We start from the raw sequence: 23,554 nt of genomic DNA on the forward strand, positions 1-23,554 counted from the left end.
CTTGGAAAGTTCACTCGACCAATCTTTGGGTAACAAAGATGGACATGAAAGCAAGTGACGCACACGCAGTGGTGATCCCAGCCACCAGCATGCTGTTTAATGACCTGGGAGAAGGCTGCAGTGACTCTCTCAGAAGTCAAGGTTTCAGTGCTGTTTCTGTATTTGATACCCAAGGGATGGTTTCCCTCGGCAAGCGTTTCTGTGCAGGCATGTGCACGGTCTGTGACACAGGCCACGCAGGGGTACAAAAGGGGGCGTAGGGTGGTTGTTCCCACACTCTGGAGGAGCATCTCTGGGGTGAACACAGGGAAGAGCTTCCTACACGGCTGTTGCCACAAAGCAGTGACCCGCTAGCATAAGGCAAAACAAGATGGACTTCTGGGATGGGATGAAGCCCATCTTCGTGATGCCCAGCATCACCCTCAGAGGTACAAGCACCCACAGCCACTACAGGAGTGTTGTCAGGACTGAGAGTTGTGGCGTTGTGGGGGTGGGACGCAGGCAGAGCCAGCAGACAGAGAGTGTGACCTGGTTTTCCTTTGCTTTCCAGAGCAAACAGCCATCTGGGACGCAGTGGCCAGCTACACCCAACAACAGCTCTTGCTACACAAGGTAGAGTGACACCCGCATCTTCCTCATCCCCCTAGAGAAGCTGGGGGGATCCCGTGGCCGTGGAGCTTGGGCTGCAGTTGCTCCTTCCCTCCTCAAAAAGCAGGGAACTCCCCACAAAATCCCCACTGAGAGACAAAACAGGGCTCGGGCAAGGGTGGTGTCACCTCTGCTAGGTAGTCTTCTACTGCAAGGCTGATCCGTTGTTGGAGAACCCTGGATGCCCTTGAGTGGCTTCTGCCCCCAAGTCCCGCTTTTTCCAAGGAGGAAAAGGAAGGAGAGGACTCGGCATCTCCTCCCCAAAGCTCTCCCCACTGTCCCAGCTGATGCCTCCAAAGAGCGGGAGGTGGCAGGGTCCGAGGTACCATCCCTGGGTGGAGCCATCCCCCAGCTCTTCCCTCTTCACCCTTCACACCCTTCTTCTCTGCTCCAGGGGGTACGAATTCCCACCCTCGGCTCCTTTGACGTGGTCCCCGCACAGAAGCAGGTTGGGACAGAGATTGTCACTATCCAGAAGCCTGTCTTTCTCCTGTCCAGGATCCTCAGAGACATCCACAACCTCATGGACAACGAGGATGACCTGTCTGGTAGGACAACAACTGCATGGTGTGGGTGAAGATGGGAGTTATCACATCCCTTGGCGAGAAGCAAACTGGCCCCTCTGCGAAGCTGGTCCGCAAACAGGACACGCGCAGTAAGAATCCCTCGGGGAGGGCTGCAGGGTGAGCGCCTCCATCCCTCTCGTGTGGTTTTTCCAGACAATAAGGTGTTGGCGCCTGTGAAATATGCCAAGGTGGCCACGGATGCCCACGTGTCCCGGTGCAAAGTGGAGGGATGCATCCTAGGCACCATGTCCCTCCTGTCTCACTGCCTGGCGAAGGGGAAGAGCATTGCACTTGTCCTGAGAGATGTTGGGGTGCTCCTCATTGAAGACAGGATGGTGCAAATGAGATTCTACTATGATTTCCTGGAAGAGATATCTGGGAGGACAAACCTCAGAATGGCTGCGCTCATAGTGAGTGTTTTGGATTCCCTGTGGCTCCAGCGGCTCATGCCGCCCTGAACTCCTCCGTGATTGAGTGTCATGGTCACGTCGAGGATGTCCTGGCATCTCCGTGTTCCTCCATTGCAGTTTCCCCAGCTGCTGGACATGGTGGTGTCCCGGATGGTACCTGTTTCTTCCCTGACTCGCACCAGCCGTATCATCATCTTTCCTGAGTGAGTCCTTTCCCCAAGTGACCACGGGGGTCCTGCTGTGGCTCTGCCCTGTTGTCATTCCTGCAAACGCTGGGATGGAGGAAGGATTTGAGGACACCGGGACACCTTTCCTGGGCGACCCCATTTCCTGGGATGCTCCCTGGGGATGGGGAATGGATGATTTGTGGGGGGAAAAAACACCTTTTACAATGGTGCCAAGCTCTGGCTGGGAGCAGAGCAAAAAGGGCTGGTGGTGCCTTTGGTCATGCCACTGTCACCTCTTTGTCACCAGGTTTGAACTGGAGTTTGTGCCCAAATCTCAGTCCAGGCACCCTCTCAAGGTCTTGAGGCGTGCCCTTGGTGAGGACATGTGGAAGAAAGAAGAGGATTTGCCACCCATCAGGCAACACACAAAAGGTAAGGCAGTTCCCGGCTCTTTTCCGTAGCATGGGCAAGCGGCTTCCGGTAGGAAAATCCACAGCAATGATGGTCAAATGCTTGCACCAAAGCTTCGTGCCACATTGGCACGGCCTCTTCTCCCAAGCTTGGCTTTGGGAGTGGGCCAGGATGCTCGGATTCTTGGGAATGACTTAACATTCCCTCTCCAAAAGAGGCTTGCCTACATCACCCACCTCCCCTTTTTCCAAACCCCGGCGCTACCAGTGCCTTCGCCGAGGAGCCCGGTGAGCACTGGTTGCTGGGGAAAAGGAACTTGGTGCACGCTCAAGGCGTCAAGTTCTACCACCTGAGACTTTGTAGACCCTTCATGGCGGGCCACTGATCCAATGGGCACGCTGCCTCGACTCCACACATGCACTCATGCAGATATTTTCCCTTTTTGCTCAACCCTAGGATCCCCCAAGCAGAATCTCAGGCAGGATCTTGATAGATTAATTTATTACAGCCGGCATAACCCATACCGCTTCAAGGAGGACTTGCGTTTCTTAGAAACGAGGGGAGGAATATTGCACGTAGTTTTGACTTGCTCGGGATTTATCAGAGCCTGTCCTTCTCTCGGTGTAAACCTCCTTCCAAGCCAGCCATAACTTGGTGGGAGATGCACGGTGTCTGCTAGTACAGCCTGTAAGCAGACAGCTCCTAGGACACATCTTTAGTTTTACTGGCCAGCACCGAGTAATCCATGTCCCGAATGAGAGCAGATTTCCCTGCTAATTCTACACCTTTTATTTCCAAGAACCCTTGAAAAAATAGTAGGGGAATAAGCAAATCCCCAGAGCGATGGAGCACAGGTTAATCATCATCCTTTCCACGTGAAAGCAGACAGGGGTTCACCCGCTTTCCTCAAGCCTTATGCTGATAAAAGCAGCTGTCTTGAGGCCTCCTTTTGTCCAAGTAGGGAAAAATGTGGGTGTAAATCCAAAGATTTTAGCTTTCACAGCTTGCAGCCAAGGCTTCCCAGCTGCTAACGCCAAGTTATGCTAAGTGATTCATATCACCTTTGCTGGTATTGGGGAGGCAGTGGATAGAGCAGAACGGCTGCCTTGGATGTTTTGGGATGAGATGTGAGCACCGCTCCATGTCCCTGGGACTGGGAGCATCACGGTGATGCTCTTCTTGACGAGGTTTCTCCTTCCCATTTGCAGCGGGACTTCCTGAAGTGCCTTTGCCTGCTGATTCCAGCTCGGTTACTAACAAACAGGAGGAAGTCCACAATAAGGCGGCGATGAATAAGAGGACGAAGCGCCAGGCTAGGTGAGTCTGGGGGCTCAGGACTGAGCATCTGCATCGGGTTACTTGCCGACCCGGTGAGAGCCCCAAACCCTCACTGGGTTCATCACTGCCTGACAGCAGCACAGGGCAGTGCGATGGGGCTAGGGGAGCCCCCATTTCAAAGGGGGGGGGGGTGTCCTCCTCCCCTTCATGAGAGCACAGGTGTGGCCTGGGGACATGGGGACAGCTGTGTGTCAGCTGAGGGTGCCGGCTTGGGGAGGGCATTTCCCCTCCTGAGCTGCCGGAGGCTGCGCCAAGAGGCACATGGCTTGCAGGGCAGGATGTAACCCCGAAGCCATCATGGCCTCGGGCAAAGTCCTTGTGTTATGTCCTTCCAGGCAGCTGCCAGGGATCCCAGGGGCCGTGTCTGGAAAAAAGTTGCTGGTGAGCGGCCAATCCAAAGGCAAACCTGCAGCCAAAGGCCAAGCAGCAAAGCCGAACCAAACACAAGCAGCAAGACTGCAGAGGCACAAGCAAAGACAAGGAGAAAAAATATACCCTGTTGGAAGCAAATTCAACACTGAAACAAATTCATCAATGAGCCCGGAAGCCTGGATGCCCAAGGAGCTCACCTACAAGGTCATGACTCCGCTGCCAACAAGAGACGAGGCAGCACAATTAGTACAATCAAGACCTGAAAGGTTCCGGTCGGTGCTGAAAGACCCACGGTATACAGTCTTAGCGGGATCCCCCATGCTCCCGGCACCGTAATAAGAGAATGCCTGCTTTCTAAATTTCAAAACAAGTCTTGGAAAGTTCACTCGACCAATCTTTGGGTAACAAAGATGGACATGAAAGCAAGTGACGCACACGCAGTGGTGATCCCAGCCACAAGCATGCTGTTTAATGACCTGGGAGAAGGCTGCAGTGACTCTCTCAGAAGTCAAGGTTTTCAGTGCTGTTTCTGTATTTGATACCCAAGGGATGGTTTCCCTCAGCAAGCGTTTCTGTGCAGGCATGTGCATGGTCTGTGACACAGGCCACGCAGGGGTACAAAAGGGGGCGTAGGGTGGTTGTTCCCACACTCTGGAGGAGCATCTCTGGGGTGAACACAGGGAAGAGCTTCCTACACGGCTGTTGCCACAAAGCAGTGACCCGCTAGCATAAGGCAAAACAAGATGGACTTCTGGGATGGGATGAAGCCCATCTTCATGATGCCCAGCATCACCCTCAGAGGTACAAGCACCCACAGCCACTACAGGAGTGTTGTCAGGACTGAGAGTTGTGGCGTTGTGGGGGTGGGACGCAGGCAGAGCCAGCAGACAGAGAGTGTGACCTGGTTTTCCTTTGCTTTCCAGAGCAAACAGCCATCTGGGACGCAGTGGCCAGCTACACCCAACAACAGCTCTTGCTACACAAGGTAGAGTGACACCCGCATCTTCCTTATCCCCCTAGAGAAGCTGGGGGGATCCCGTGGCCGTGGAGCTTGGGCTGCAGTTGCTCCTTCCCTCCTCAAAAAGCAGGGAACTCCCCACAAAATCCCCACTGAGAGACAAAACAGGGCTCGGGCAAGGGTGGTGTCACCTCTGCTAGGTAGTCTTCTACTGCAAGGCTGATCCGTTGTTGGAGAACCCTGGATGCCCTTGAGTGGCTTCTGCCCCCAAGTCCCGCTTTTTCCAAGGAGGAAAAGGAAGGAGAGGACTCAGCATCTCCTCCCCAAAGCTCTCCCCACTGTCCCAGCTGATGCCTCCAAAGAGCGGGAGGTGGCAGGGTCCGAGGTACCATCCCTGGGTGGAGCCATCCCCCAGCTCTTCCCTCTTCACCCTTCACGCCCTTCTTCTCTGCTCCAGGGGGTACGAATTCCCACCCTCGGCTCCTTTGACGTGGTCCCCGCACAGAAGCAGGTTGGGACAGAGATTGTCACTATCCAGAAGCCTGTCTTTCTCCTGTCCAGGATCCTCAGAGACATCCACAACCTCATGGACAACGAGGATGACCTGTCTGGTAGGACAACAACTGCATGGTGTGGGTGAAGATGGGAGTTATCACATCCCTTGGCGAGAAGCAAACTGGCCCCTCTGCGAAGCTGGTCCGCAAACAGGACACGCGCAGTAAGAATCCCTCGGGGAGGGCTGCAGGGTGAGCGCCTCCATCCCTCTCGTGTGGTTTTTCCAGACAATAAGGTGTTGGCGCCTGTGAAATATGCCAAGGTGGCCACGGATGCCCACGTGTCCCGGTGCAAAGTGGAGGGATGCATCCTAGGCACCATGTCCCTCCTGTCTCACTGCCTGGCGAAGGGGAAGAGCATTGCACTTGTCCTGAGAGATGTTGGGGTGCTCCTCATTGAAGACAGGATGGTGCAAATGAGATTCTACTATGATTTCCTGGAAGAGATATCTGGGAGGACAAACCTCAGAATGGCTGCGCTCATAGTGAGTGTTTTGGATTCCCTGTGGCTCCAGCGGCTCATGCCGCCCTGAACTCCTCCGTGATTGAGTGTCATGGTCACGTCGAGGATGTCCTGGCATCTCCGTGTTCCTCCATTGCAGTTTCCCCAGCTGCTGGACATGGTGGTGTCCCAGACGGTACCTGTTTCTTCCCTGACTCGCACCAGCCGTATCATCATCTTTCCTGAGTGAGTCCTTTCCCCAAGTGACCACGGGGGTCCTGCTGTGGCTCTGCCCTGTTGTCATTCCTGCAAACGATGGGATGGAGGAAGGATTTGAGGACACCGGGACACCTTTCCTGGGCGACCCCATTTCCTGGGATGCTCCCTGGGGATGGGGAATGGATGATTTGTGGGGGGAAAAAACCACCTTTTACAATGGTGCCAAGCTCTGGCTGGGAGCAGAGCAAAAAGGGCTGGTGGTGCCTTTGGTCATGCCACTGTCACCTCTTTGTCACCAGGTCTGAACTGGAGTTTGTGCCCAAATCTCAGTCCAGGCACCCTCTCAAGGTCTTGAGGCGTGCCCTTGGTGAGGACATGTGGAAGAAAGAAGAGGATTTGCCACCCATCAGGCAACACACAAAAGGTAAGGCAGTTCCCGGCTCTTTTCCGTAGCATGGGCAAGCGGCTTCCGGTAGGAAAATCCACAGCAATGATGGTCAAATGCTTGCACCAAAGCTTCGTGCCACATTGGCACGGCCTCTTCTCCCAAGCTTGGCTTTGGGAGTGGGCCAGGATGCTCGGATTCTTGGAAATGACTTAGCATTCCCTCTCCAAAAGAGGCTTGCCTACATCACCCACCTCCCCTTTTTCCAAACCCCGGCGCTACCAGTGCCTTCGCCGAGGAGCCCGGTGTGCGCTGGTTGCTGGGGAAAAGGAACTTGGTGCACGCTCAAGGCGTCAAGTTCTACCACCTGAGACTTTGTAGACCCTTCATGGCGGGCCACTGATCCAACGGGCATGCTGCCTCGACTCCACACATGCACTCATGCAGATATTTTCCCTTTTTGCTCAACCCTAGGATCCCCCAAGCAGAATCTCAGGCAGGATCTTGATAGATTAATTTATTACAGCCGGCATAACCCGTACCGCTTCAAGGAGGACTTGCGTTTCTTAGAAACGAGGGGAGGAATATTGCACGTAGTTTTGACTTGCTCGGGATTTATCAGAGCCTGTCCTTCTCTCGGTGTAAACCTCCTTCCAAGCCAGCCATAACTTGGTGGGAGATGCACGGTGTCTGCTAGTACAGCCTGTATGCAGACAGCTCCTAGGACACATCTTTAGTTTTACTGGCCAGCACCGAGTAATCCATGTCCCGAATGAGAGCAGATTTCCCTGCTAATTCTACACCTTTTATTTCCAAGAACCCTTGAAAAAATAGTAGGGGAATAAGCAAATCCCCAGAGCGATGGAGCACAGGTTAATCATCATCCTTTCCACGTGAAAGCAGACAGGGGTTCACCCGCTTTCCTCAAGCCTTATGCTGATAAAAGCAGCTGTCCCGAGGCCTCCTTTTGTCCAAGCAGGGAAAAATGTGGGTGTAAATCCAAAGATTTTAGCTTTCACAGCTTGCAGCCAAGGCTTCCCAGCTGCTAACGCCAAGTTATGCTAAGTGATTCACATCACTTTTGCTGGTATTGGGGAGGAAGTGGATAGAGCAGAACGGCTGCCTTGGATGTTTTGGGATGAGATGTGAGCACCGCTCCATGTCCCTGGGACTGGGAGCATCACGGTGATGCTCTTCTTGACGAGGTTTCTCCTTCCCATTTGCAGCGGGACTTCCTGAAGTGCCTTTGCCTGCTGATTCCAGCTCGGTTACTAACAAACAGGAGGAAGTCCACAATAAGGCGGCGATGAATAAGAGGACGAAGCGCCAGGCTAGGTGAGTCTGGGGGCTCAGGACTGAGCATCTGCATCGGGTTACTTGCCGACCCGGTGAGAGCCCCAAACCCTCACTGGGTTCATCACTGCCTGACAGCAGCACAGGGCAGTGCGATGGGGCTAGGGGAGCCCCCATTTCAAAGGGGGGGGGGGTGTCCTCCTCCCCTTCATGAGAGCACAGGTGTGGCCTGGGGACATGGGGACAGCTGTGTGTCAGCTGAGGGTGCCGGCTTGGGGAGGGCATTTCCCCTCCTGAGCTGCCGGAGGCTGCGCCAAGAGGCACATGGCTTGCAGGGCAGGATGTAACCCCGAAGCCATCATGGCCTCGGGCAAAGTCCTTGTGTTATGTCCTTCCAGGCAGCTGCCAGGGATCCCCGGGGCCGTGTCTGGAAAAACGTTGCTGGTGAGCGGCCAATCCAAAGGCAAACCTGCAGCCAAAGGCCAAGCAGCAAAGCCGAACCAAACACAAGCAGCAAGACTGCAGAGGCACAAGCAAAGACAAGGAGAAAAAATATACCCTGTTGGAAGCAAATTCAACACTGAAACAAATTCATCAATGAGCCCGGAAGCCTGGATGCCCAAGGAGATCACCTACAAGGTCATGACTCCGCTGCCAATAAGAGACGAGGCAGCACAATTAGTACAATCAAGACCTGAAAGGTTCTGGTCGGTGCTGAAAGACCCACAGTATACAGTCTTAGCGGGATACAACTTCACAATTCCCCACGTGATGCCCTATATGTTTTAAGGGTCTGGGCTGACACAACACCACGCGTTTGAAGACCAGACTGGTGATCTCCAGGATGGAGCGATCAGGGTTTGGAGGTGCTCAGAGCACCCACCGAGGTGGCAGAAAGGTCTACATGCGGACAAAGAGCTTCCAGAACATGGCGGTACTGTTCGAGAAGAGCCTCTCTTCTTTTGCAGAAATCTCTCCGTCTTCAGGATGCAGGGAGCTGTGAAAAGAGACAAACAAAACGGCAAAGCTGTGAAATAGCACTGAGTTTTTTCATTGTTCGCAGCAACCGTTCACCTCTGTGATAAGAAAGGAGCAACAGACCTCAGTGCCCTTGGGGTGACCTTGCAAGCTGGAAAGCCCCTGGCTCACGGACAAGGGGGTGACGGTGCCCTGAAAAGGGCTGAGGAAAACGGTCACCTATTTTTTTTTTTTTTACGCGTGGTCAAAGCTGCTTTTGAGCCCTTTGACCTTCGTGTCCCCAGTGAGCCCCTCACTTCCCCACCGCCACCCAGAGTCACTTGAATTTGGGGTGCTGCGGTTAAAATTTATTACATTGATTACTGCTTCTGAAAAAGCCTTTGTTTTTAATCAGGGCTCGCTTCACTTGGGAGCTCAGGGAGCTCAAGGACAACTAATGAGTAGGTGGGTTTTGTCCTGAGACCCCCAAACAAGCAAGATGTGAGCAGGAACATCCAGACAATACAGTGTGCAGCTGTGTCATGCGGTAACTCTGTCGCGCCTGGCCAACGTCCTGGCATGTGTGAACTTTGCAGATCGTGACACAGCGCACACCTGCACTTTGCATAAAATTAAACGTTATACATACAGCAGGTGTGTAAACTATTTCTGTTTTTCACCGACTATAAAGGTGGGCATGCTGCGAGACGGGGCAGAACCCTCACATATGGGTAGACGCGCTGCACAGGAATTTTTTAACCATTCCTGAGAGACTCCTGGCACCAGCTGCAACGGGACTCCCAGCCAAAGGTGTGGGGGGGCTGGCCAATGTTTAGGCCGGAATCAGTGAAGGATCCTATTCTTAGTCTCGTTAACACTTTGCAGGACTGATTCGATGCTTTGCTGCTCTTGCTCTTTGATCACATCGTGCATAATAAATAGTACTGTTTCCTTCTATCACATTGCCTGATATTTCCCCTTTTTATATTGTAATATAATAGGAATATAATAAAATAACCTGCATTTATTCTTACATTGGATTTGGAATTCATTTTGGCTGAGTATTCAGTCCGTCGGAAAAAGGGCAAGATGTGGGCCCAGGGGTTCTGCCTGCGCAGGGGTACGGGTCTCCTCGCATCTGTGTTGTGGAGGGTGGACGGTGAGTGCTGCAGTGAGCAGAGCCGAGGCTGTGCCCTCGTTGGGCCAGATGAGCCAAGAGCTTCGGGAACTGGCCCAGCACCCTCCTGCTCCCCAAGCCCATCACCCTGATCCTCCTGCAAGAGCTTGAGGCGGCCCCAGCATGGTACGGCTCGGGGGGGTGATGACAGACCTCCCCCGTGGACAGCATCAAGGATCTCCTGTTTATCGCTGGAGTACAGCACAGGGATAAAGATGGAGTCAGAGCGCAATCGGCCGGGTCACCATGGCAGCAAATGCAGGAATTTCCCAGTACTGGGCTGTTCTGCACACCGGGACATGCAGGCACAAGGGGGGCAGCAGGCAGGGAGCTGGGCACGTGACTCGCTGACCGTAAAAACGAGGGGACGGACCATGAGAGAGTCTTTTGCCTCGACAAAGATTTGAACCCTAAAAACAAAGCTTTGGGCCCTAGAAGAGGGGTTACACCCGTAACAATGGGGGTTTGAGCACCCAAGCGGCTTTGTGCCCTACAGGTGAGGGTTTCAAGGCTAAAAATGAAACTCTGGGCCCTAAAAGAGGCTTTGGTAACAAAAAGAGAGGGGGTTTGGCCCAGCATGTGAGCCTTTGGCCCACATTAAAATAAAGAGTGCGCAAAGTCAGCATGCGTGCTGGGCACGACTTATCCCCCGTGCATCCAGGGCTGGAAATAAAGACCGCCTGCTTTCGAACACTCAAAACCCGAGTATTAAAGAGATTTATCTCTGATTTTTTGGTATCAACAGGTTATTTCTCCCCCTGGGCACGCCGCGTCACCTCCAGCAGCCATGGCGGCCCTTGTGCTCAGGTGGTTGTGGCGGGAGAGGCGTCCCTGCAGCGTCCTGGCATTTTGTCACTTGTATTTATCGCTGCGGTTCATTTGGGGCCCTTTGCTGCTGGTTTGGAGCAGCTTTGCTTCAGGGAGCGCAACTTCCTGAGGACTGAGGGGCGCGGCCGGGTGCTTGGCGGACTTCCGGCCCATCGAGGGTGCGCTCCGGACGACTGAGGGGAGCTTCCGGTGCGCTGGAGGACTTCCGGCCCATCGAGGGTGCGCTCCGGACGACTGAGGGGAGCTTCCGGTGCGCTGGAGGACTTCAGGCGCATAGAGCGGCACGCCCGCTGTCGCGGGGAGCGCCGGTGTCGCTCGTGGCCGCTGCGGCAGCCGGCCTCGGCCTCGGCCTCGCTCCGTGCCCGAGAGGCCGCTGGGGGTGACAAGAACCCCCGGGAACCTCCCCCCCCCCCTCCGGGCGGGGCCGGGCCGGGCAGCGGGGCCGGGCCGGGCAGCGGGGCCGTGGCAGGCGGCGGCGGGGAGGCCCTGGGGCTGTTACTGGCGGTCGGGAGCGGAGGGGAGGAGGGGGGGCAGGAGGAGGCGGCGGCGGCGGCGACGCTCTGAGCGGGACCGAGGCCAAAGGTAGGTGGGTGCGCCCCCTCCTCTTCTCTTAATGCCCTTCTTTCTTTTTCTTCTTCCTTTTGCGCTTTCTTTCTGCATTTCGATTTTTTTGTGTGTGTCTTTAGCTTCTCTTTTTCTTTATTTTTCTTTCGCTTTTTTTTTTTTACTTTTCGCCTCAGTTCCATGGCCTTCCTCTCTTCCCTATGTAGATGTGTGGGTGCACATAGGTACCGGTTTATATCTGCGTTTCCCTGATGAGTGCGGTGGCGTGTCCTTGGAAAAGGAAGGACGGGAGGGAGGGAGGCCGGCGCCCAGGGAAGGCCGATCCTCACTCATCGTCATTATTTCGCTGTTTATTCATGTCTCGTCTGGGCTGCAGCCTTCGGTCAAACACTGTGGCTGGTAAACGTGCCGGGGACGTTAATGACCCCCAATAAGCATCTAAACGTTGACAAAAATTCGATTAAACTGCAGCGTATGCTGATGTAATTTGCATCGGCTTTACTCTCGCTCCCCTCGGAAGTAATTCGTGCTTGTTTGGGGGTTTATTTCCATCCCCCCAAACCATGTGCATTTAAATTGGGCTGGTCACGACGTTCTCTTCGCTTTCTAATTTTATTTTCAATCTCAATCTTAATATTATTAACTCTGGTTGAGAACCGTTGCCACCATTTTCTTAATATTTGACTGTGTCCGTTATTGAATTACTCAGTTTTATTTCTTTTTATTTAAAAATCTAAAGCTTCGATTAATATCTGGGTTACAAGCAGGAGCTGCAGTGAACTTAGAGCTGCGTTAGAATTGTAGTTATTAAGCACACCGACTTCACTTCCCAAATCTTTATTTTCATTTTAAAATCTAAAACTTTCTTATTTCCTTGGAAAATTATTTACTTCAGGAGCAAATAATCACCTTGTACTTTCCTTGGGAGTCATTAACACCCGCAGTTATATATAACACAGCGGCTATATTTCGAATTAGACTCTCCGCTAGTTTTCTGTCTTGAAAAAAGGATTGCTAATTTTTTGGAATTTATCTAGAATTCCAAATGCTAATTAAGGACTAATTACTGTCCTCACCGTCCCTGTCCCCCCCCAGTTTGTTGAGTCATGGCAACAATGAAATTTTGTTGTGACTCATCCCTAAATTTCCTTTGTTGGTTCGTACCCTTGGTGTTGTAATCGTCGCTTTACCACTGAGTGGGATTAACTAACGCCTGTGATTTGTTTTTTTTAATACTAACTAGAGTTGTTTCTCTATCGATGTTAATCCTGATTAGCCCTTTATTATTTATGTTTTGCCACTGGTGATTTTATAACCTAAAATAATGTAAAATAATATAAATCGTGAGGAGTCGCTGCCTGTAAAGTTTTGTGTGGTGCCTTGAGTCTGGCTACTGCTTACCCCTAAAGACTCCTCTGTTATTTAAGTGTATATCCTAGGCGCGTTAAAGTGAATAACAAAGAGTAAAAATTAAGATTTACAGTATGTATCTCTTCTCTATTACATAGATAAATAAAGAGCAGGGACGTCGGAATTCCCAGGAAAAATGCAGTGTGCCCAGAGGTCGGAGAAGCACCCCAGCGCGTCTCGTTCTCTACAGGATTTCGCACTTTGACCATGCCAGCCTGTGTTTTTTATTTTCTGGGAATCAAATTCCCCGAGGAAGGAAGGAACAAAGCATTGTGGGTGCAGCAGGTAAGACGGCAGCACCAAACAGACGTGGAGCCAGCTACCAGAGACACCGACGCGCTCCTTCGCTGCAGTGTCGCACCCACAACCTCTCCAGGTCCGTAATTAAACTTAATTTGGCTGCGTGGAACACAAACCTGTTTTTTAAAGAGGTAAATAATTTAGGATTCTACAAAATGACGAGGGAAGGTGGTTTGTTAAATGTGGTACCACCAAAAATTTTCTGTCTGAAAAAGAAAATGCGCTGCTGTTGCTGGTTGCATCCATCAGGACCGTGCGTGCCACGGGGTAGGTTCAATCCCATAAAAGTCCTTCTCTGCTTTATTCCCAGCCCCGGGGCGAGTTATTCCCTGGAAATCACCCCTGGCAGATCCCAGGCACCGTGGTTTCTCCCTGCAGCCCCCATAACAGATAATAAATGTGTCCCGAAGGGTGGAAAGTGCGACGGGGGGTGAAAAAATTACTAAAAAAATAAAAAAGACGCGTGGCAGCCGCATCAAGCGCTGTGACTCGCACCCCAGCGGAGAAACAAAGTGGCTTGGGGGGAGGTTGGGGTGCTCGGGGCAGAGTGCAGCCCCCCCGCCTTGGGGAATCTGGAGAAGGTTTGGGGCAGCTGCAGAGCAAAAAGAGTCCTGGGAGAGGAGGGTGTCATGGGGGAGCATGTAGGGAGCCCCCGGGTGCCGGCAGCCCCTTGCTGTGGGCGCTGTGCTGGAGGGAGGTGGCCAGGGGCGGCCATGGTGCTGTGGGATGAGGGGTGTGAGGTGCTTGGATCTTGGCAGGGGGTCCTGGGGTGGGGTGGGGTAAGGAGGTAGGGGGGACAGCCCATTCCTGTGCCACCCACCCATCTGGGTGGGCCTGGGGGACCCTTGGGGTAGGCACAGACACCACCTTGTGCCTTGATGGGTGGAGGCCCCCCCTCCATGGAGGGTGCTGAGGCTGGGGGGTCGTTGGGCTGCTGTGTGTGTGTGTGCGCTCCCCCCCAGCCCCCTGCTGGCCCCGTTAGGCTTTAGGGGTAACACGTTGCCTGTCACCTGCCTTGCGCTGCCAGCAGACCCCAGCTCCGCTGGCTAGTGCCCCCTGCCCCCCCCCCCAGCAATTTCTCTCCCCAGGGGACAAAGGGTCCCTGCATGGACCCTGGCACCTGTGGCCCCGCAGCAGAAGCAAGCCAAGGAGACGCTGCGGCAGGTACCAGGATGGGAGTGGGCTCCACACTCATCCCCGCGAGCTGGGGGGATTGGCACCCACCTCCCCTCCTGAGCACCATGTCCCCCAGCAGGTGACGGGCGGGAGGTTGAGGATCAGGAGCATGAGCCGGGGCACAGTAGTGGCACCAATGCCTGTGAGATGTGCGGCAAGAGCTTCCGGCTCCGCTCCAACTTGCTGACCCACTGCTGTGGCCACCAGGGCCAGCGGCCCTATGCCTGCCCTGAGTGCGGGTGCCGCTTCGGGCAGAGCTCCCACCTCCTCACCCACCAACGGCTTCACACTGGTGAGCGGCCCTACCCCTGCCGCGACTGCGGCCGCAGCTTCAATGTCAACTCGGACCTGGTGAAGCACCGGCGGATGCACACAGGTGAGCGGCCGTACCTGTGCCCTGAGTGTGGGCGGCGTTTTGGCAGCAGCTCCAACCTCACCCGCCACCAGCGCCTTCACACCGGCGAGCGCCCTTACCACTGCCCCGACTGCAGCGAGAGTTTTCGGGACTGTTCAGCACTCACCATCCACCGGCGCGCTCACATGGGCGAGCGGCCCTACCCCTGCCCAGCATGCGGCAAAGCCTTTGCCGACAGCTCGCTGCTGGCCAAGCACCAACGCACCCACTGTGCCGACAAATCCTTCGCTTGCCCCGACTGCGGGAAGAGCTTTTCCACCAATTCCTACCTCCTCCGGCACCGGCGGACACACTTAGCAGAGAAACCGTATCGCTGCGGGGAGTGTGGGCGGGGGTACAGCCAGCTCACCCACCTCAGCACCCACCAGTGGGTGCACAGTGGCGAGTGGCCCTACAGCTGCTGCGAGTGCAGCAAGAGCTTCACCACCAGCTCAGCGCTCACCAAACACAAGCGTATCCACACTGGCGAGCGCCCCTACATCTGCCCCGACTGCGGCAAGAGCTTCAGCCAGAGCTCCAACGTCATCACCCACTGGCAGCTGCAGCACGGCAAGTCCCTCTGATGCCCCGTGCCCTGCCACCCCCTTCGCCCCTACTACCACCAGCCCCTCCCCACTGTTTCTCTTAATTAAATCTGCGGCAGAGGCCACCAAAGTGCCTGGAGTTGGCAGGGGTGTCACCCCCCAGGGGCTTTGCTGAGTGGTGGTTGTACCCCCCCAGCCCCCCCCCCCCCCCCCCCCCCCCCATCAGCCCCCTCCCCCCCATTTTTTTAAAATAAAATCTGCAGCAGAGACCACCGGTATGCCTGGAGTTGGGGTGTGATGCGGGGTGAAGCGTTGCCCCTGGGGCCTTTGCCGAGCAGTGGCTGTGGCCCACCATCCCCCCCCCCAGCCAGGCACTGTGGTGAGGGGGTGGCAGCCATCATTCTGCGGGCGGGACACACAGGAACGAGGCAGGGGGGTCATCCCAAAAAGTGGCTGTTGCACAACGCAGGTATGAATTTGGGGGATGTGCGGCTCCTTTGAACTGGCAGGGACACTGGCGGGGTGTGCTGGGGTCCCCTGGTTGCCCCAGAGAGTGCACCCAGCACCCCCGGTGTTCCTGGAGGCCTGGGCCCCACACAGGATGGGAGGTGGGCTAGCAGGGTGCCCCCCATGCCAGATAAATCCCTGAGGATGTGGAGCTGGCGCTGGCTGTAGCCAGTGGGACTCCCACTGAAAGGGGAAGGGGAGAACAGGGTGCTCCCCTCTCACTGTCACCCCGAGGGGGCTGGGACTGGCCCAGCAAGGGGGAGACAGGGATGGGGACAGGCTGGGGTACTGGGACGGGAGTGGGATGCAGGAGGGACCAGGAGACTGGGATGGTATGGAGGTGGTGAGGGTGCTAGGGGTGGGACTGGGATGGGGGTGCAGGAGGGGACAGAGATAGGTTGGGAACTGGGGTGGAACTGGGACCAGGATGGGACTGGAATGCAGGAGGGGACTAGCATGAGACTGGGACTGGGATGGGTGTGCAGGAGCTGATGGGACTGGAACCAGAATGGAAATGCAGGAGGGGACTGGGATGGGGGTGCTGTGCGGGGCAGTACTGGGATGGCACTGTTAGGCAGGAGGGACTGGGAGACTGCGATAGGATAGGGGTGCTGCAGGGGACAGGGCTGGGGCGGGGGTGGAGGAGGAACCAGGAAGGGACTGGGATGCAGCAGGGGCCAGGGGTGGGGCAGGGATGGCATTGGGACCAGCAAGGGGGTGCAGGAGGGGAAAGGGATGGGACTAGGACTGGGATGGGGATGCAGAAGGGGACAGGGAGTGGGATGGGGCTGCAGGAGTGGGTGCGGATGGCACAGGGATGGGGATGGCGGTGGCACTGGGAGCAGGACTGGGATGCAGGACGAGACTGGGATGGGATTGGGACTGGGATTGGGGTGCAGGGACTGGCCGGGAATGGCACTGGGACTGCGATGTGGTTGCAGGGAGGGGATTGGGATGCAGGAGGAATGGGGATGGGGCAGGGATGGGATTGGGACCAGGATGGGAGTGCAGGAGGGGACAGGGATGGGGTGGGGATGCAGGAGGGGTGGGGATGGGATGAGGACCAGGATGCAGGAGAAGATGGGGATGGGATGGGGATGCAGGAGGGAACAGTGATGGGTTGGGGGCAGGGGGAGGGGTGTGCAACAGGAACGAGACTGGGATGTAGGAGGGTACTGGGATGAGACTGGGACTGGGATGGGGGGGTGGTAGGGGACAGGGATGGGACAGGGTGAGTATGACGGACAGGGATGAGACTGGGATGCAGGAGGGGACCAGGGTGAGACTGGGACTTGGATGGGGATGCAGAGGGGATGGGCCTGGGCTGGGGGTGCAGAGGGGGATCAGGATGGTAGTGGGACAGGACTGGGGGTGCAGGGGGAGACAGGAATGGATTGGGACTTGGATGGGGGTGTCGGGGGGCACACAGATGGTACCGGGACCAGGAGGGGGGTGCGGGGGGGGGACTGGGTTGGCTCTGGGAGGGGCTGCAAGGAAGATCTGGGGGGGGCCTGCAGAAGAGCCAGGGAGGCTTTGACAATGGACGGCAAAGGTGCTTCCTTGTGTAGTTGCTTTCCCCATCTTCCCTTATCCCCTCCCCATCCTTCCCCTCTGTGAGGCTGTCTGTGGTGTGCCTGCTCTGATGAAAAGTGCTCCCACGCCAGACCGAGAGCAAAGGAAAAGGGGCAGGAAGAGAGGTGTCGCAGTCCTTAGTTTGCAGGTTTAATGTATCGTCACTGTTCAGAAAACACAAGCGTGTATGTGGGTCAGGAGCCCCTGCAGATATTTATTATTAATAGCCTTTTTATTATTAATAGCCATTTCTCTAAATACAGGACTTCATGCAGCGGGTTCACACAGTGCTAAGCTCCTGGTAAACGGAATCGCTTTTATGCATACTGCAGACTGGAGGTAGCAAGTGCCAGGCGAGAGATGAAGGTGATGCCTGTCATACCAGAAGTGTAATGTATCACCTTCACGTATGTGTAGCCTTAGTATAATTATGAGATTGTAACCCAGAAGTTGCTTTATTAGTATAATTATGAGCTTGTGATTGAGAAGACCTCATGTTGTAAAGGATGAGATTTATGATCCAACTTGCAAGGAATATCTAGGATGAGAGAAAGAACTGATTGAATGTCATGGACACCTAGCAGGTTTTGCCAAGAAACTTTGTAAAAGGACCAGGTTGATCAGGTCATGAAGTGTTCAGGAGCCAGCAAGGACTTGGTGGTTGCAAAAGCAGCCCTCCGACGCAAATCAGAAGAAAACTATGCATGTAAAAAAGAAGGAGGGACTAATGTAAGTGGATTCTGGGAAATAATCAAATATGTATGGGATTTTGGGGAAAGGTAGTGCATATTTATGATTATACAGAATGTAAGGGACATGTATGTCAGGACAAGGTGAGCATGTTAGAAGGAGAGATCCCCCATGCTCCCGGCACCATAATAAGAGAATGCCTGCTTTCTAAACTTCAGAACAAGTCTTGGAAAGTTCACTCGACCAATCTTTGGGTAACAAAGATGGACATGAAAGCAAGTGACGCACACGCAGTGGTGATCCCAGCCACCAGCATGCTGTTTAATGACCTGGGAGAAGGCTGCAGTGACTCTCTCAGAAGTCAAGGTTTTCAGTGCTGTTTCTGTATTTGATACCCAAGGGATGGTTTCCCTCGGCAAGCGTTTCTGTGCAGGCATGTGCACGGACCACAGGTGTGTCTCTGTGCCGTAAGTGGGACTGATGGCAGCTTTTCATTTCGTTCCGACTCAAAAGTAAACAAAGATTGTACCTGCAAAAGAATTTGAGCAGCTGTCTTGGTTTCCCAGAGTGAGCATACAAGCGCTGCGGAGCACTTTCCAGAGAGGTGCTGGTAACCCTCTGTGAATGCAGTGAGATGGTCACCTGCCACCACAGCCCATTCGCGTGAATTTCAGACCTGTGCCATTTGGGGAATGAGGCCATCTGAACCGCATTGAGTAGATGGTGGAAATATCACTCTTAAAGGGATGCACCTCCTTCAGTAGCTGCATCCCAGATCTGTCGTTGAGTCCCTAGAGGCCCTAGGCCCCAGAAGGGGGGGATCCCTCCTCTGAACTGAGGTCCAAAGGGATTCACTGCTGGATCAGGCACGGGCTTAGCAGGAACCTGCACTGTCCTTCTGCATTCTCTGTCCCTGAGCCATGCTGAGGATTTACCTTTCTCTGATTCTTGGCAGTGGTGGTGCGGTCCAACCCTGGGGAAGCCCACCATGCTGGGTTATACAATTTTTTTTGGAAAGGATCCAGGTACTGAGCAGTCTTGCAGGGGGCCACAAGTGGGAGGCAAGTCCTGAAACCTGGAGGCATCAGGCGGTGCCCATGCTGGAGAAAAGGCAGAGGGGCAGGGCCTGACTTCATCCCCTTGGGTTGTGGGTGCTGAGCTGGGCAGGGGGAGACGTGGGTGGCACTCCCTGATGCAGAGGTGGCTTTTGCCTGTGTTGCTCAAAGGAGCAATTGGTCACACTGCTGCACTCCCCCACACGCTGTCCATCTGGTTTCATGAGGCCTGGTCAGTGGGACAACTTGTCCCATAGACTCAGAGAGGTTCCCCGCAGCAGCACTAGAGAGCCTCAGAGAGTGGAGGAAGTGGCTGAAAGTGGCAAAGTTGCAACAAAATTGTGCCAGCTTGCATGGAGGGATCACGTGTACAAATCCTGCCAAGTGAATAGTAACAGGCGACATCATGGTCAAAGCCAATAGTTTATGCCAATTGTAAATATGAATACGTGAGTAGTCTCGTGGTTGCTTCTAAGGACTCGGGAGCTGTAACACGGGGTCGTACTCATGCTCCCAGCCAAGAAGAGCCTTTATTGATGGCAGTAAAAAGGGTTTATAACTAGAGTGTGCTTCTGCTGCTTTCTTTCCAGTATGCACACATGACACCTCTGAAGTCCTAACTGCGCAGCAGAGAGCCTGGGAGCTCAGAGATCCCTCCTTCTGCTCTGCCCTTTGGCACTAGGGGTGAAATTACCCTCATCACAGGTGTAGTTTTGGTTTTCTTTACAGCCTAAAGCACCACGTGGGGCAGGAGATCTGCCAGGACACTTCCGGAGGGATCCCACTCCTCTGGACCAAAAGTTTAGTGTTGCGAGGAATCTCAGGAGGCATGGCATCCAATAGCTCCCTTTGTTCAGGGAACTGGTCAAATGACCTGTCTCCATTTCTGTAATGGTGCCTTAGATGCCTGGCTCATGTGCGCGCACTGCGGATGCTGAAATTCCTTGAGCGACCTGGTCTGATGTCAGAGCTGACCTTGCTTTGAGACATAGGTTGCACTAGGGACCTCAGTTCCAGCCCGAATTGTCCTATGAGGCTATGAGTTCCATACCATCTGTTTAGAGAAATAGGTACAGATTTAGACATCCTCACCTCCCGCTGAATCCCTTTTCCTCAGCAGGAAGCTTGCAGGAGCTTGCAACCACAGCTCCTGGCAGTGGCTGAAAGGCACTGGCTGGGCGTCTCTAGCTGAGTCTCCTGCCCAGAAGGAAACCATTGCCAGCCCCAGGATCACGTTGGCTGCAACATTCCACTGTGCGAGCTGAAGGCCCCCACAGATGGGAATCGTGGACCCCCTCTGAGGGTCCAGCAGCTTTCTAGGGTGTCTTGGGAGAAGTTCTTCACACAGGTACCACGTAGGCCAACCAAGGCGATGGTCACCTGAGGCTGGTTCCTCGCAAAAGAGGGAGTGCTGATGAGGGATGTAAGAACCGTTGTCAGCCTTGGCTGTAGTGACCATGAAAGAGTGGGTGAAGATTTTTGCCTCTTAGGGCCCTTATGGTGGGAACATCCCATGGACAGCAGCACTCAAGGGCACCAGACCACAGCATGGCTGGTCTTTCAGGCCTAAGGCCCCCTCCACCTTCTCCTGAGGCACCTGGAGTGACCCTTGGAGGAGCTGTACATGTCTGTAGTGGGGACATTAACAGTGGCACCTGCAAGGAAGGCAGAGCAGATGACTGCAAGAGGCCACAGCCTAGGAGGACATGGTGCTCAAACACAATTTCTGATGCCACCAGGCAGCTGCGTGTCTGTCAGTCCTGTCCTCATCGCCATGCTGGTGGGGGTGCCCAGCTGCGCAGGGCAGTGACGGCACCCGTGTGCCTGGCAACTCCTTCTCTCGCAGTGTCGCAGGGAGAAGGTGTGCGGGTGCTGGGAGAGAGCAGGCACTTTTGTGAATGACAGCAAAGGGAAGGGCGAGCAATGACAGAAAAGGCAGGAATATGGTTACACCAGTAATTCAAAGTCCCTAGAACTTGTGGTAGTTCCAGCGTACTGGATGGATTGTGCCCAGATGCTTTCTGTTCCAGTGTCTCTGGTGGAACAGAGGCAGCTTCTCTAACCCACCAGACTGCTCGGAATCTGACTTCTTATGCTGGCCCTTGGCACTTTGATTCTGGGACTTGCCGTCCCAACTTGGTTAGTGTTGCCCAAATGGTTTTCATTGTCTCTCTAATGCTTTCTGGCTCTTCTGCCCTGCTGAGGATGCCATCATTGCACCGATACACTGTGATGTCAGGTGGAATGGGCATCTGTGAGCGATAGCAGGGCAGTGGCTGTATCCTTGCAGGAGCCTATTGAGAGCATATTGAGTCCCGCTCCAGGCAAAGGCAAACTAGGCTTTATCTTGTACATGGAGCAGAATCACGAGCGATAAATCCCTAACACCTTGAGGAGCCATACAAGTCAAGGAGGCCCCCTGTATTTGTGTCACCTGTTGGGCCTTGTTGGGCACTGCTGCAGTCAAAGGGGGTTAGCACTGAATTTGCAGTTATCAAGAGTTAGGTGCCATTGCCCGTAAGGCTTTGTGACCGGCCAAAGCAGAAAACTGTGTGGAGAGTGGGCTCGAGTGGTCATACCTCTCATTTCTAAGCGTGCCACCACCCCATCCGTAGCGGAGTTTGCTGCTGCCGGCAAGGGGCATTGTTTTACGTTGGTAACTGGAGAGCGAGGAAGAAGTATGGATGGTTGTAACAGACCAATTAGTTTCACTGGTCCATTTTTCTCCCACATCCTCCCAGAAATTACGTGGAGGTCCCCATTGTCTTCCTCATCTCCCATCCCCAGAGCGGCAAAACTCCACACAGTCCTGTCAGACGTCTCCCAATGCTGACCATATGGCAGGTCAAATCCCAAAATGTTAACTCTCAGATGCTCCAATGGGCACTACCGTGTGGGTCATTGGTTTTCCCTGCCTGTGTAGCCATAACTTCATTTTTGCCACTAAGCTTCCCTTACTCCCTTTGTGCTGGGATATCTTACTTTGCAGCAGCCAGGTTGTATATGTAATGCCTCGGTTGTTTCAGCAGTGATTACGGACACTTGGTCACCTCTATCCATGAAAAAGTACACACAAATGGTTTTAGGTCCAATTGGAACACTGAGAAGGGGTTCGGGGCCTTTCTCAGAGCGCCGCACGTTGCATAGTTATGTGTCATGCACAGGTTTGGTTACTGGTTTCTCGCTTCTAATGCAAATACGTATGCATCTGCAATAGCACTACTAAATTATTTTATGAACTACACATGCTCCCCTAGTGGGGGTTTGTCCTCTTTCGGGTGGAGCTATTTGAGTCAGAGGTCGCCATCTCCCACTGCCACAATTACCTTTGTCCTACTTAAACTCATTTTCTGTTGGTGTCAGTGGATCCCAAGACCTTATCAGCTTGTGTTCTCTTGTGGCCAGAGCTTTCCTCCTTGGAAGGCTTCTTCCTGCGTGACTTAGCTAACGGCGCTCTTTTCACTACCTGGTCTTTGTTTCTCACCCCTGCCAAGGCTGCCTCCCTTGACAAGAAGTCCCTTCATTTGTAACTTACAAAGAACCAGGCTGCACTTAGAGAGCAGCCCCGCAGCAGAAAGGGCCACCAACGAGCTGCCCCTGGCACCAGCAGCCTGAGCACGGCAGAGCTGGGACCCTCTGCGTTCCTGGGCCCTGTGTCCTGTGCAGCAGCTTTCCTCCTAATGTCTCCAGCGAGGACATCCCAGCATTCATGGTGGCTCCTCAACCCACTCCGCTCCCTGAGTGGCACCAAGGGACCTTCCCTCCCTCCCACACAAGGTCACCCCACTCACCACACATTGCAGCACAGCCCAAGGCAGATAAAAGGCAGCCATTCTCTCCTCTGCCTGGCCCTCTGTCAGCCTCTGCAGGCTCCTGGTGCTCCGTGTCCTCGACTTGGTGAGAGAGGAGAGGAAGAAGGTGAGCAGTGATGCCTCTGCTGCTCGGCTGGGGGAGCAGTGCTTGGGGACAGAGCCCGGAGCAGAGAGACACTCACGGCGTGGCGGCTCAGCTCCTTCTCCAGGAGCTTGACTGATGGGACACAGGTCACCTGGGACATGGCACCACAACTCACCCAAAAGCGGCAACACAGGAGCTGATGGTCCAGGTGAGGTTGATGGAGGTCCTGTTGTTGCCATTGCCTTCGTCCTCCTCTTCTTGTTCCTCCTGCGCTGCCTCCATCCCGCTGCTCAGCACCCACAGCTGGTCCAGCGCCAGGCGGAGCTGTGGGCGCAGGCTGGTGCCATGCCTGCAGAGAGCAGAGGCGGGCACTGAGCTGGAGGGGGGCTCCTTGGGCTGGGTCCCCGCGCACAGAGCCCTGTCCCCCGTCTTCCCTTGGGACAGACATTGGTGCCTCCAGTACCAAGGTGGAAGGCCAGGAGGCCATCCCTGACATCAGGGTCCCCTGTAGAGACATGCCGAATCTGCCGGGGACAGAAGTGGCAGAGGTGGTGGTGGGGGTGACACAAAGGGGGGTAGAAGGGACCCCCCCTGGTGGGACACTGGGGAACCCACCCAAGGAAACTGAGGGCATCACTAGGGACACAGAAACCCTGCAGGGACACCACTGGGACATTAGGAACCTCTCAAGGACACTACTGGGACACAGGTGCCCTCCT

At 54.5% G+C, this 23,554-nt stretch overlaps 3 protein-coding genes across 21 annotated transcripts; all 3 read left to right on the top strand.

The window, feature by feature from the left end:
• The first annotated feature begins 31 nt into the window (after positions 1 to 31).
• Positions 32 to 5,902, top strand: LOC119148404 (coiled-coil domain-containing protein 81-like). 8 transcript variants are annotated; one of them, XM_037388506.1, is made up of 11 exons: positions 32 to 141; positions 551 to 612; positions 1,043 to 1,196; positions 1,368 to 1,624; positions 1,742 to 1,827; positions 2,099 to 2,223; positions 3,411 to 3,519; positions 3,876 to 4,713; positions 4,836 to 4,897; positions 5,071 to 5,481; positions 5,653 to 5,902. In XM_037388506.1, the coding sequence occupies exons 1-8, from the start codon at positions 39 to 41 to the stop codon at positions 4,246 to 4,248; spliced, it is 1,269 nt and encodes a 422-aa protein (XP_037244403.1). In that variant the 5' UTR covers positions 32 to 38; the 3' UTR covers positions 4,249 to 4,713; positions 4,836 to 4,897; positions 5,071 to 5,481; positions 5,653 to 5,902. The 8 variants fall into 8 exon arrangements, with proteins under 8 accessions (XP_037244403.1, XP_037244405.1, XP_037244399.1 ...); XM_037388508.1 differs by having other exon boundaries at positions 128 to 428; XM_037388502.1 differs by lacking the exon at positions 32 to 141 and having other exon boundaries at positions 786 to 1,196; positions 5,071 to 5,255; positions 5,328 to 5,481.
• A 190-nt stretch (positions 5,903 to 6,092) lies between these two features.
• LOC119148420 lies at positions 6,093 to 18,322 on the top strand. Of its 2 annotated transcripts, XM_037388555.1 has the most exons (4): positions 6,093 to 6,509; positions 7,697 to 7,805; positions 8,162 to 8,509; positions 18,048 to 18,322. In XM_037388555.1, the coding sequence occupies exons 1-4, from the start codon at positions 6,182 to 6,184 to the stop codon at positions 18,070 to 18,072; spliced, it is 810 nt and encodes a 269-aa protein (XP_037244452.1). In that variant the 5' UTR covers positions 6,093 to 6,181; the 3' UTR covers positions 18,073 to 18,322. The 2 variants fall into 2 exon arrangements, with proteins under 2 accessions (XP_037244452.1, XP_037244451.1); XM_037388554.1 differs by lacking the exon at positions 18,048 to 18,322 and having other exon boundaries at positions 8,162 to 8,800.
• On the top strand, positions 11,007 to 15,340 carry LOC119148414 (zinc finger protein 239-like). 11 transcript variants are annotated; one of them, XM_037388537.1, is made up of 3 exons: positions 11,007 to 11,311; positions 12,798 to 13,075; positions 14,252 to 15,338. In XM_037388537.1, exons 2-3 carry the CDS (start codon positions 12,907 to 12,909, stop codon positions 15,151 to 15,153), a joined length of 1,071 nt encoding a protein of 356 aa, XP_037244434.1. In that variant the 5' UTR covers positions 11,007 to 11,311; positions 12,798 to 12,906; the 3' UTR covers positions 15,154 to 15,338. The 11 variants fall into 11 exon arrangements, with proteins under 11 accessions (XP_037244434.1, XP_037244433.1, XP_037244435.1 ...); XM_037388536.1 differs by having other exon boundaries at positions 11,007 to 11,307; XM_037388538.1 differs by having other exon boundaries at positions 11,007 to 11,307; positions 14,255 to 15,338.
• Positions 18,323 to 23,554: the final 5,232 nt, after the last annotated feature.

Source organism: Falco rusticolus, chromosome 5 (genome assembly GCF_015220075.1).
Source record: "Falco rusticolus isolate bFalRus1 chromosome 5, bFalRus1.pri, whole genome shotgun sequence".
Taxonomy (NCBI): domain Eukaryota; kingdom Metazoa; phylum Chordata; class Aves; order Falconiformes; family Falconidae; genus Falco; species Falco rusticolus.

Bases quoted from the DNA above. Each gene is read 5' to 3' on its own strand.
- LOC119148404 (XM_037388502.1), top strand. From the start codon at position 830: ATGCCCTTGAGTGGCTTCTGCCCCCAAGTCCCGCTTTTTCCAAGGAGG. The intron at 2,224-3,410 runs GTAAGGCAGTTC...TCCCATTTGCAG, and splicing joins CATCAGGCAACACACAAAAG to CGGGACTTCCTGAAGTGCCT. The intron at 3,520-3,875 runs GTGAGTCTGGGG...ATGTCCTTCCAG, and splicing joins AGGACGAAGCGCCAGGCTAG to GCAGCTGCCAGGGATCCCAG.
- LOC119148420 (XM_037388554.1), top strand. From the start codon at position 6,182: ATGGGATGGAGGAAGGATTTGAGGACACCGGGACACCTTTCCTGGGCG. The intron at 6,510-7,696 runs GTAAGGCAGTTC...TCCCATTTGCAG, and splicing joins CATCAGGCAACACACAAAAG to CGGGACTTCCTGAAGTGCCT. The intron at 7,806-8,161 runs GTGAGTCTGGGG...ATGTCCTTCCAG, and splicing joins AGGACGAAGCGCCAGGCTAG to GCAGCTGCCAGGGATCCCCG.
- LOC119148414 (XM_037388537.1), top strand. From the start codon at position 12,907: ATGCCAGCCTGTGTTTTTTATTTTCTGGGAATCAAATTCCCCGAGGAA. The intron at 13,076-14,251 runs GTCCGTAATTAA...CATGTCCCCCAG, and splicing joins CGCACCCACAACCTCTCCAG to CAGGTGACGGGCGGGAGGTT.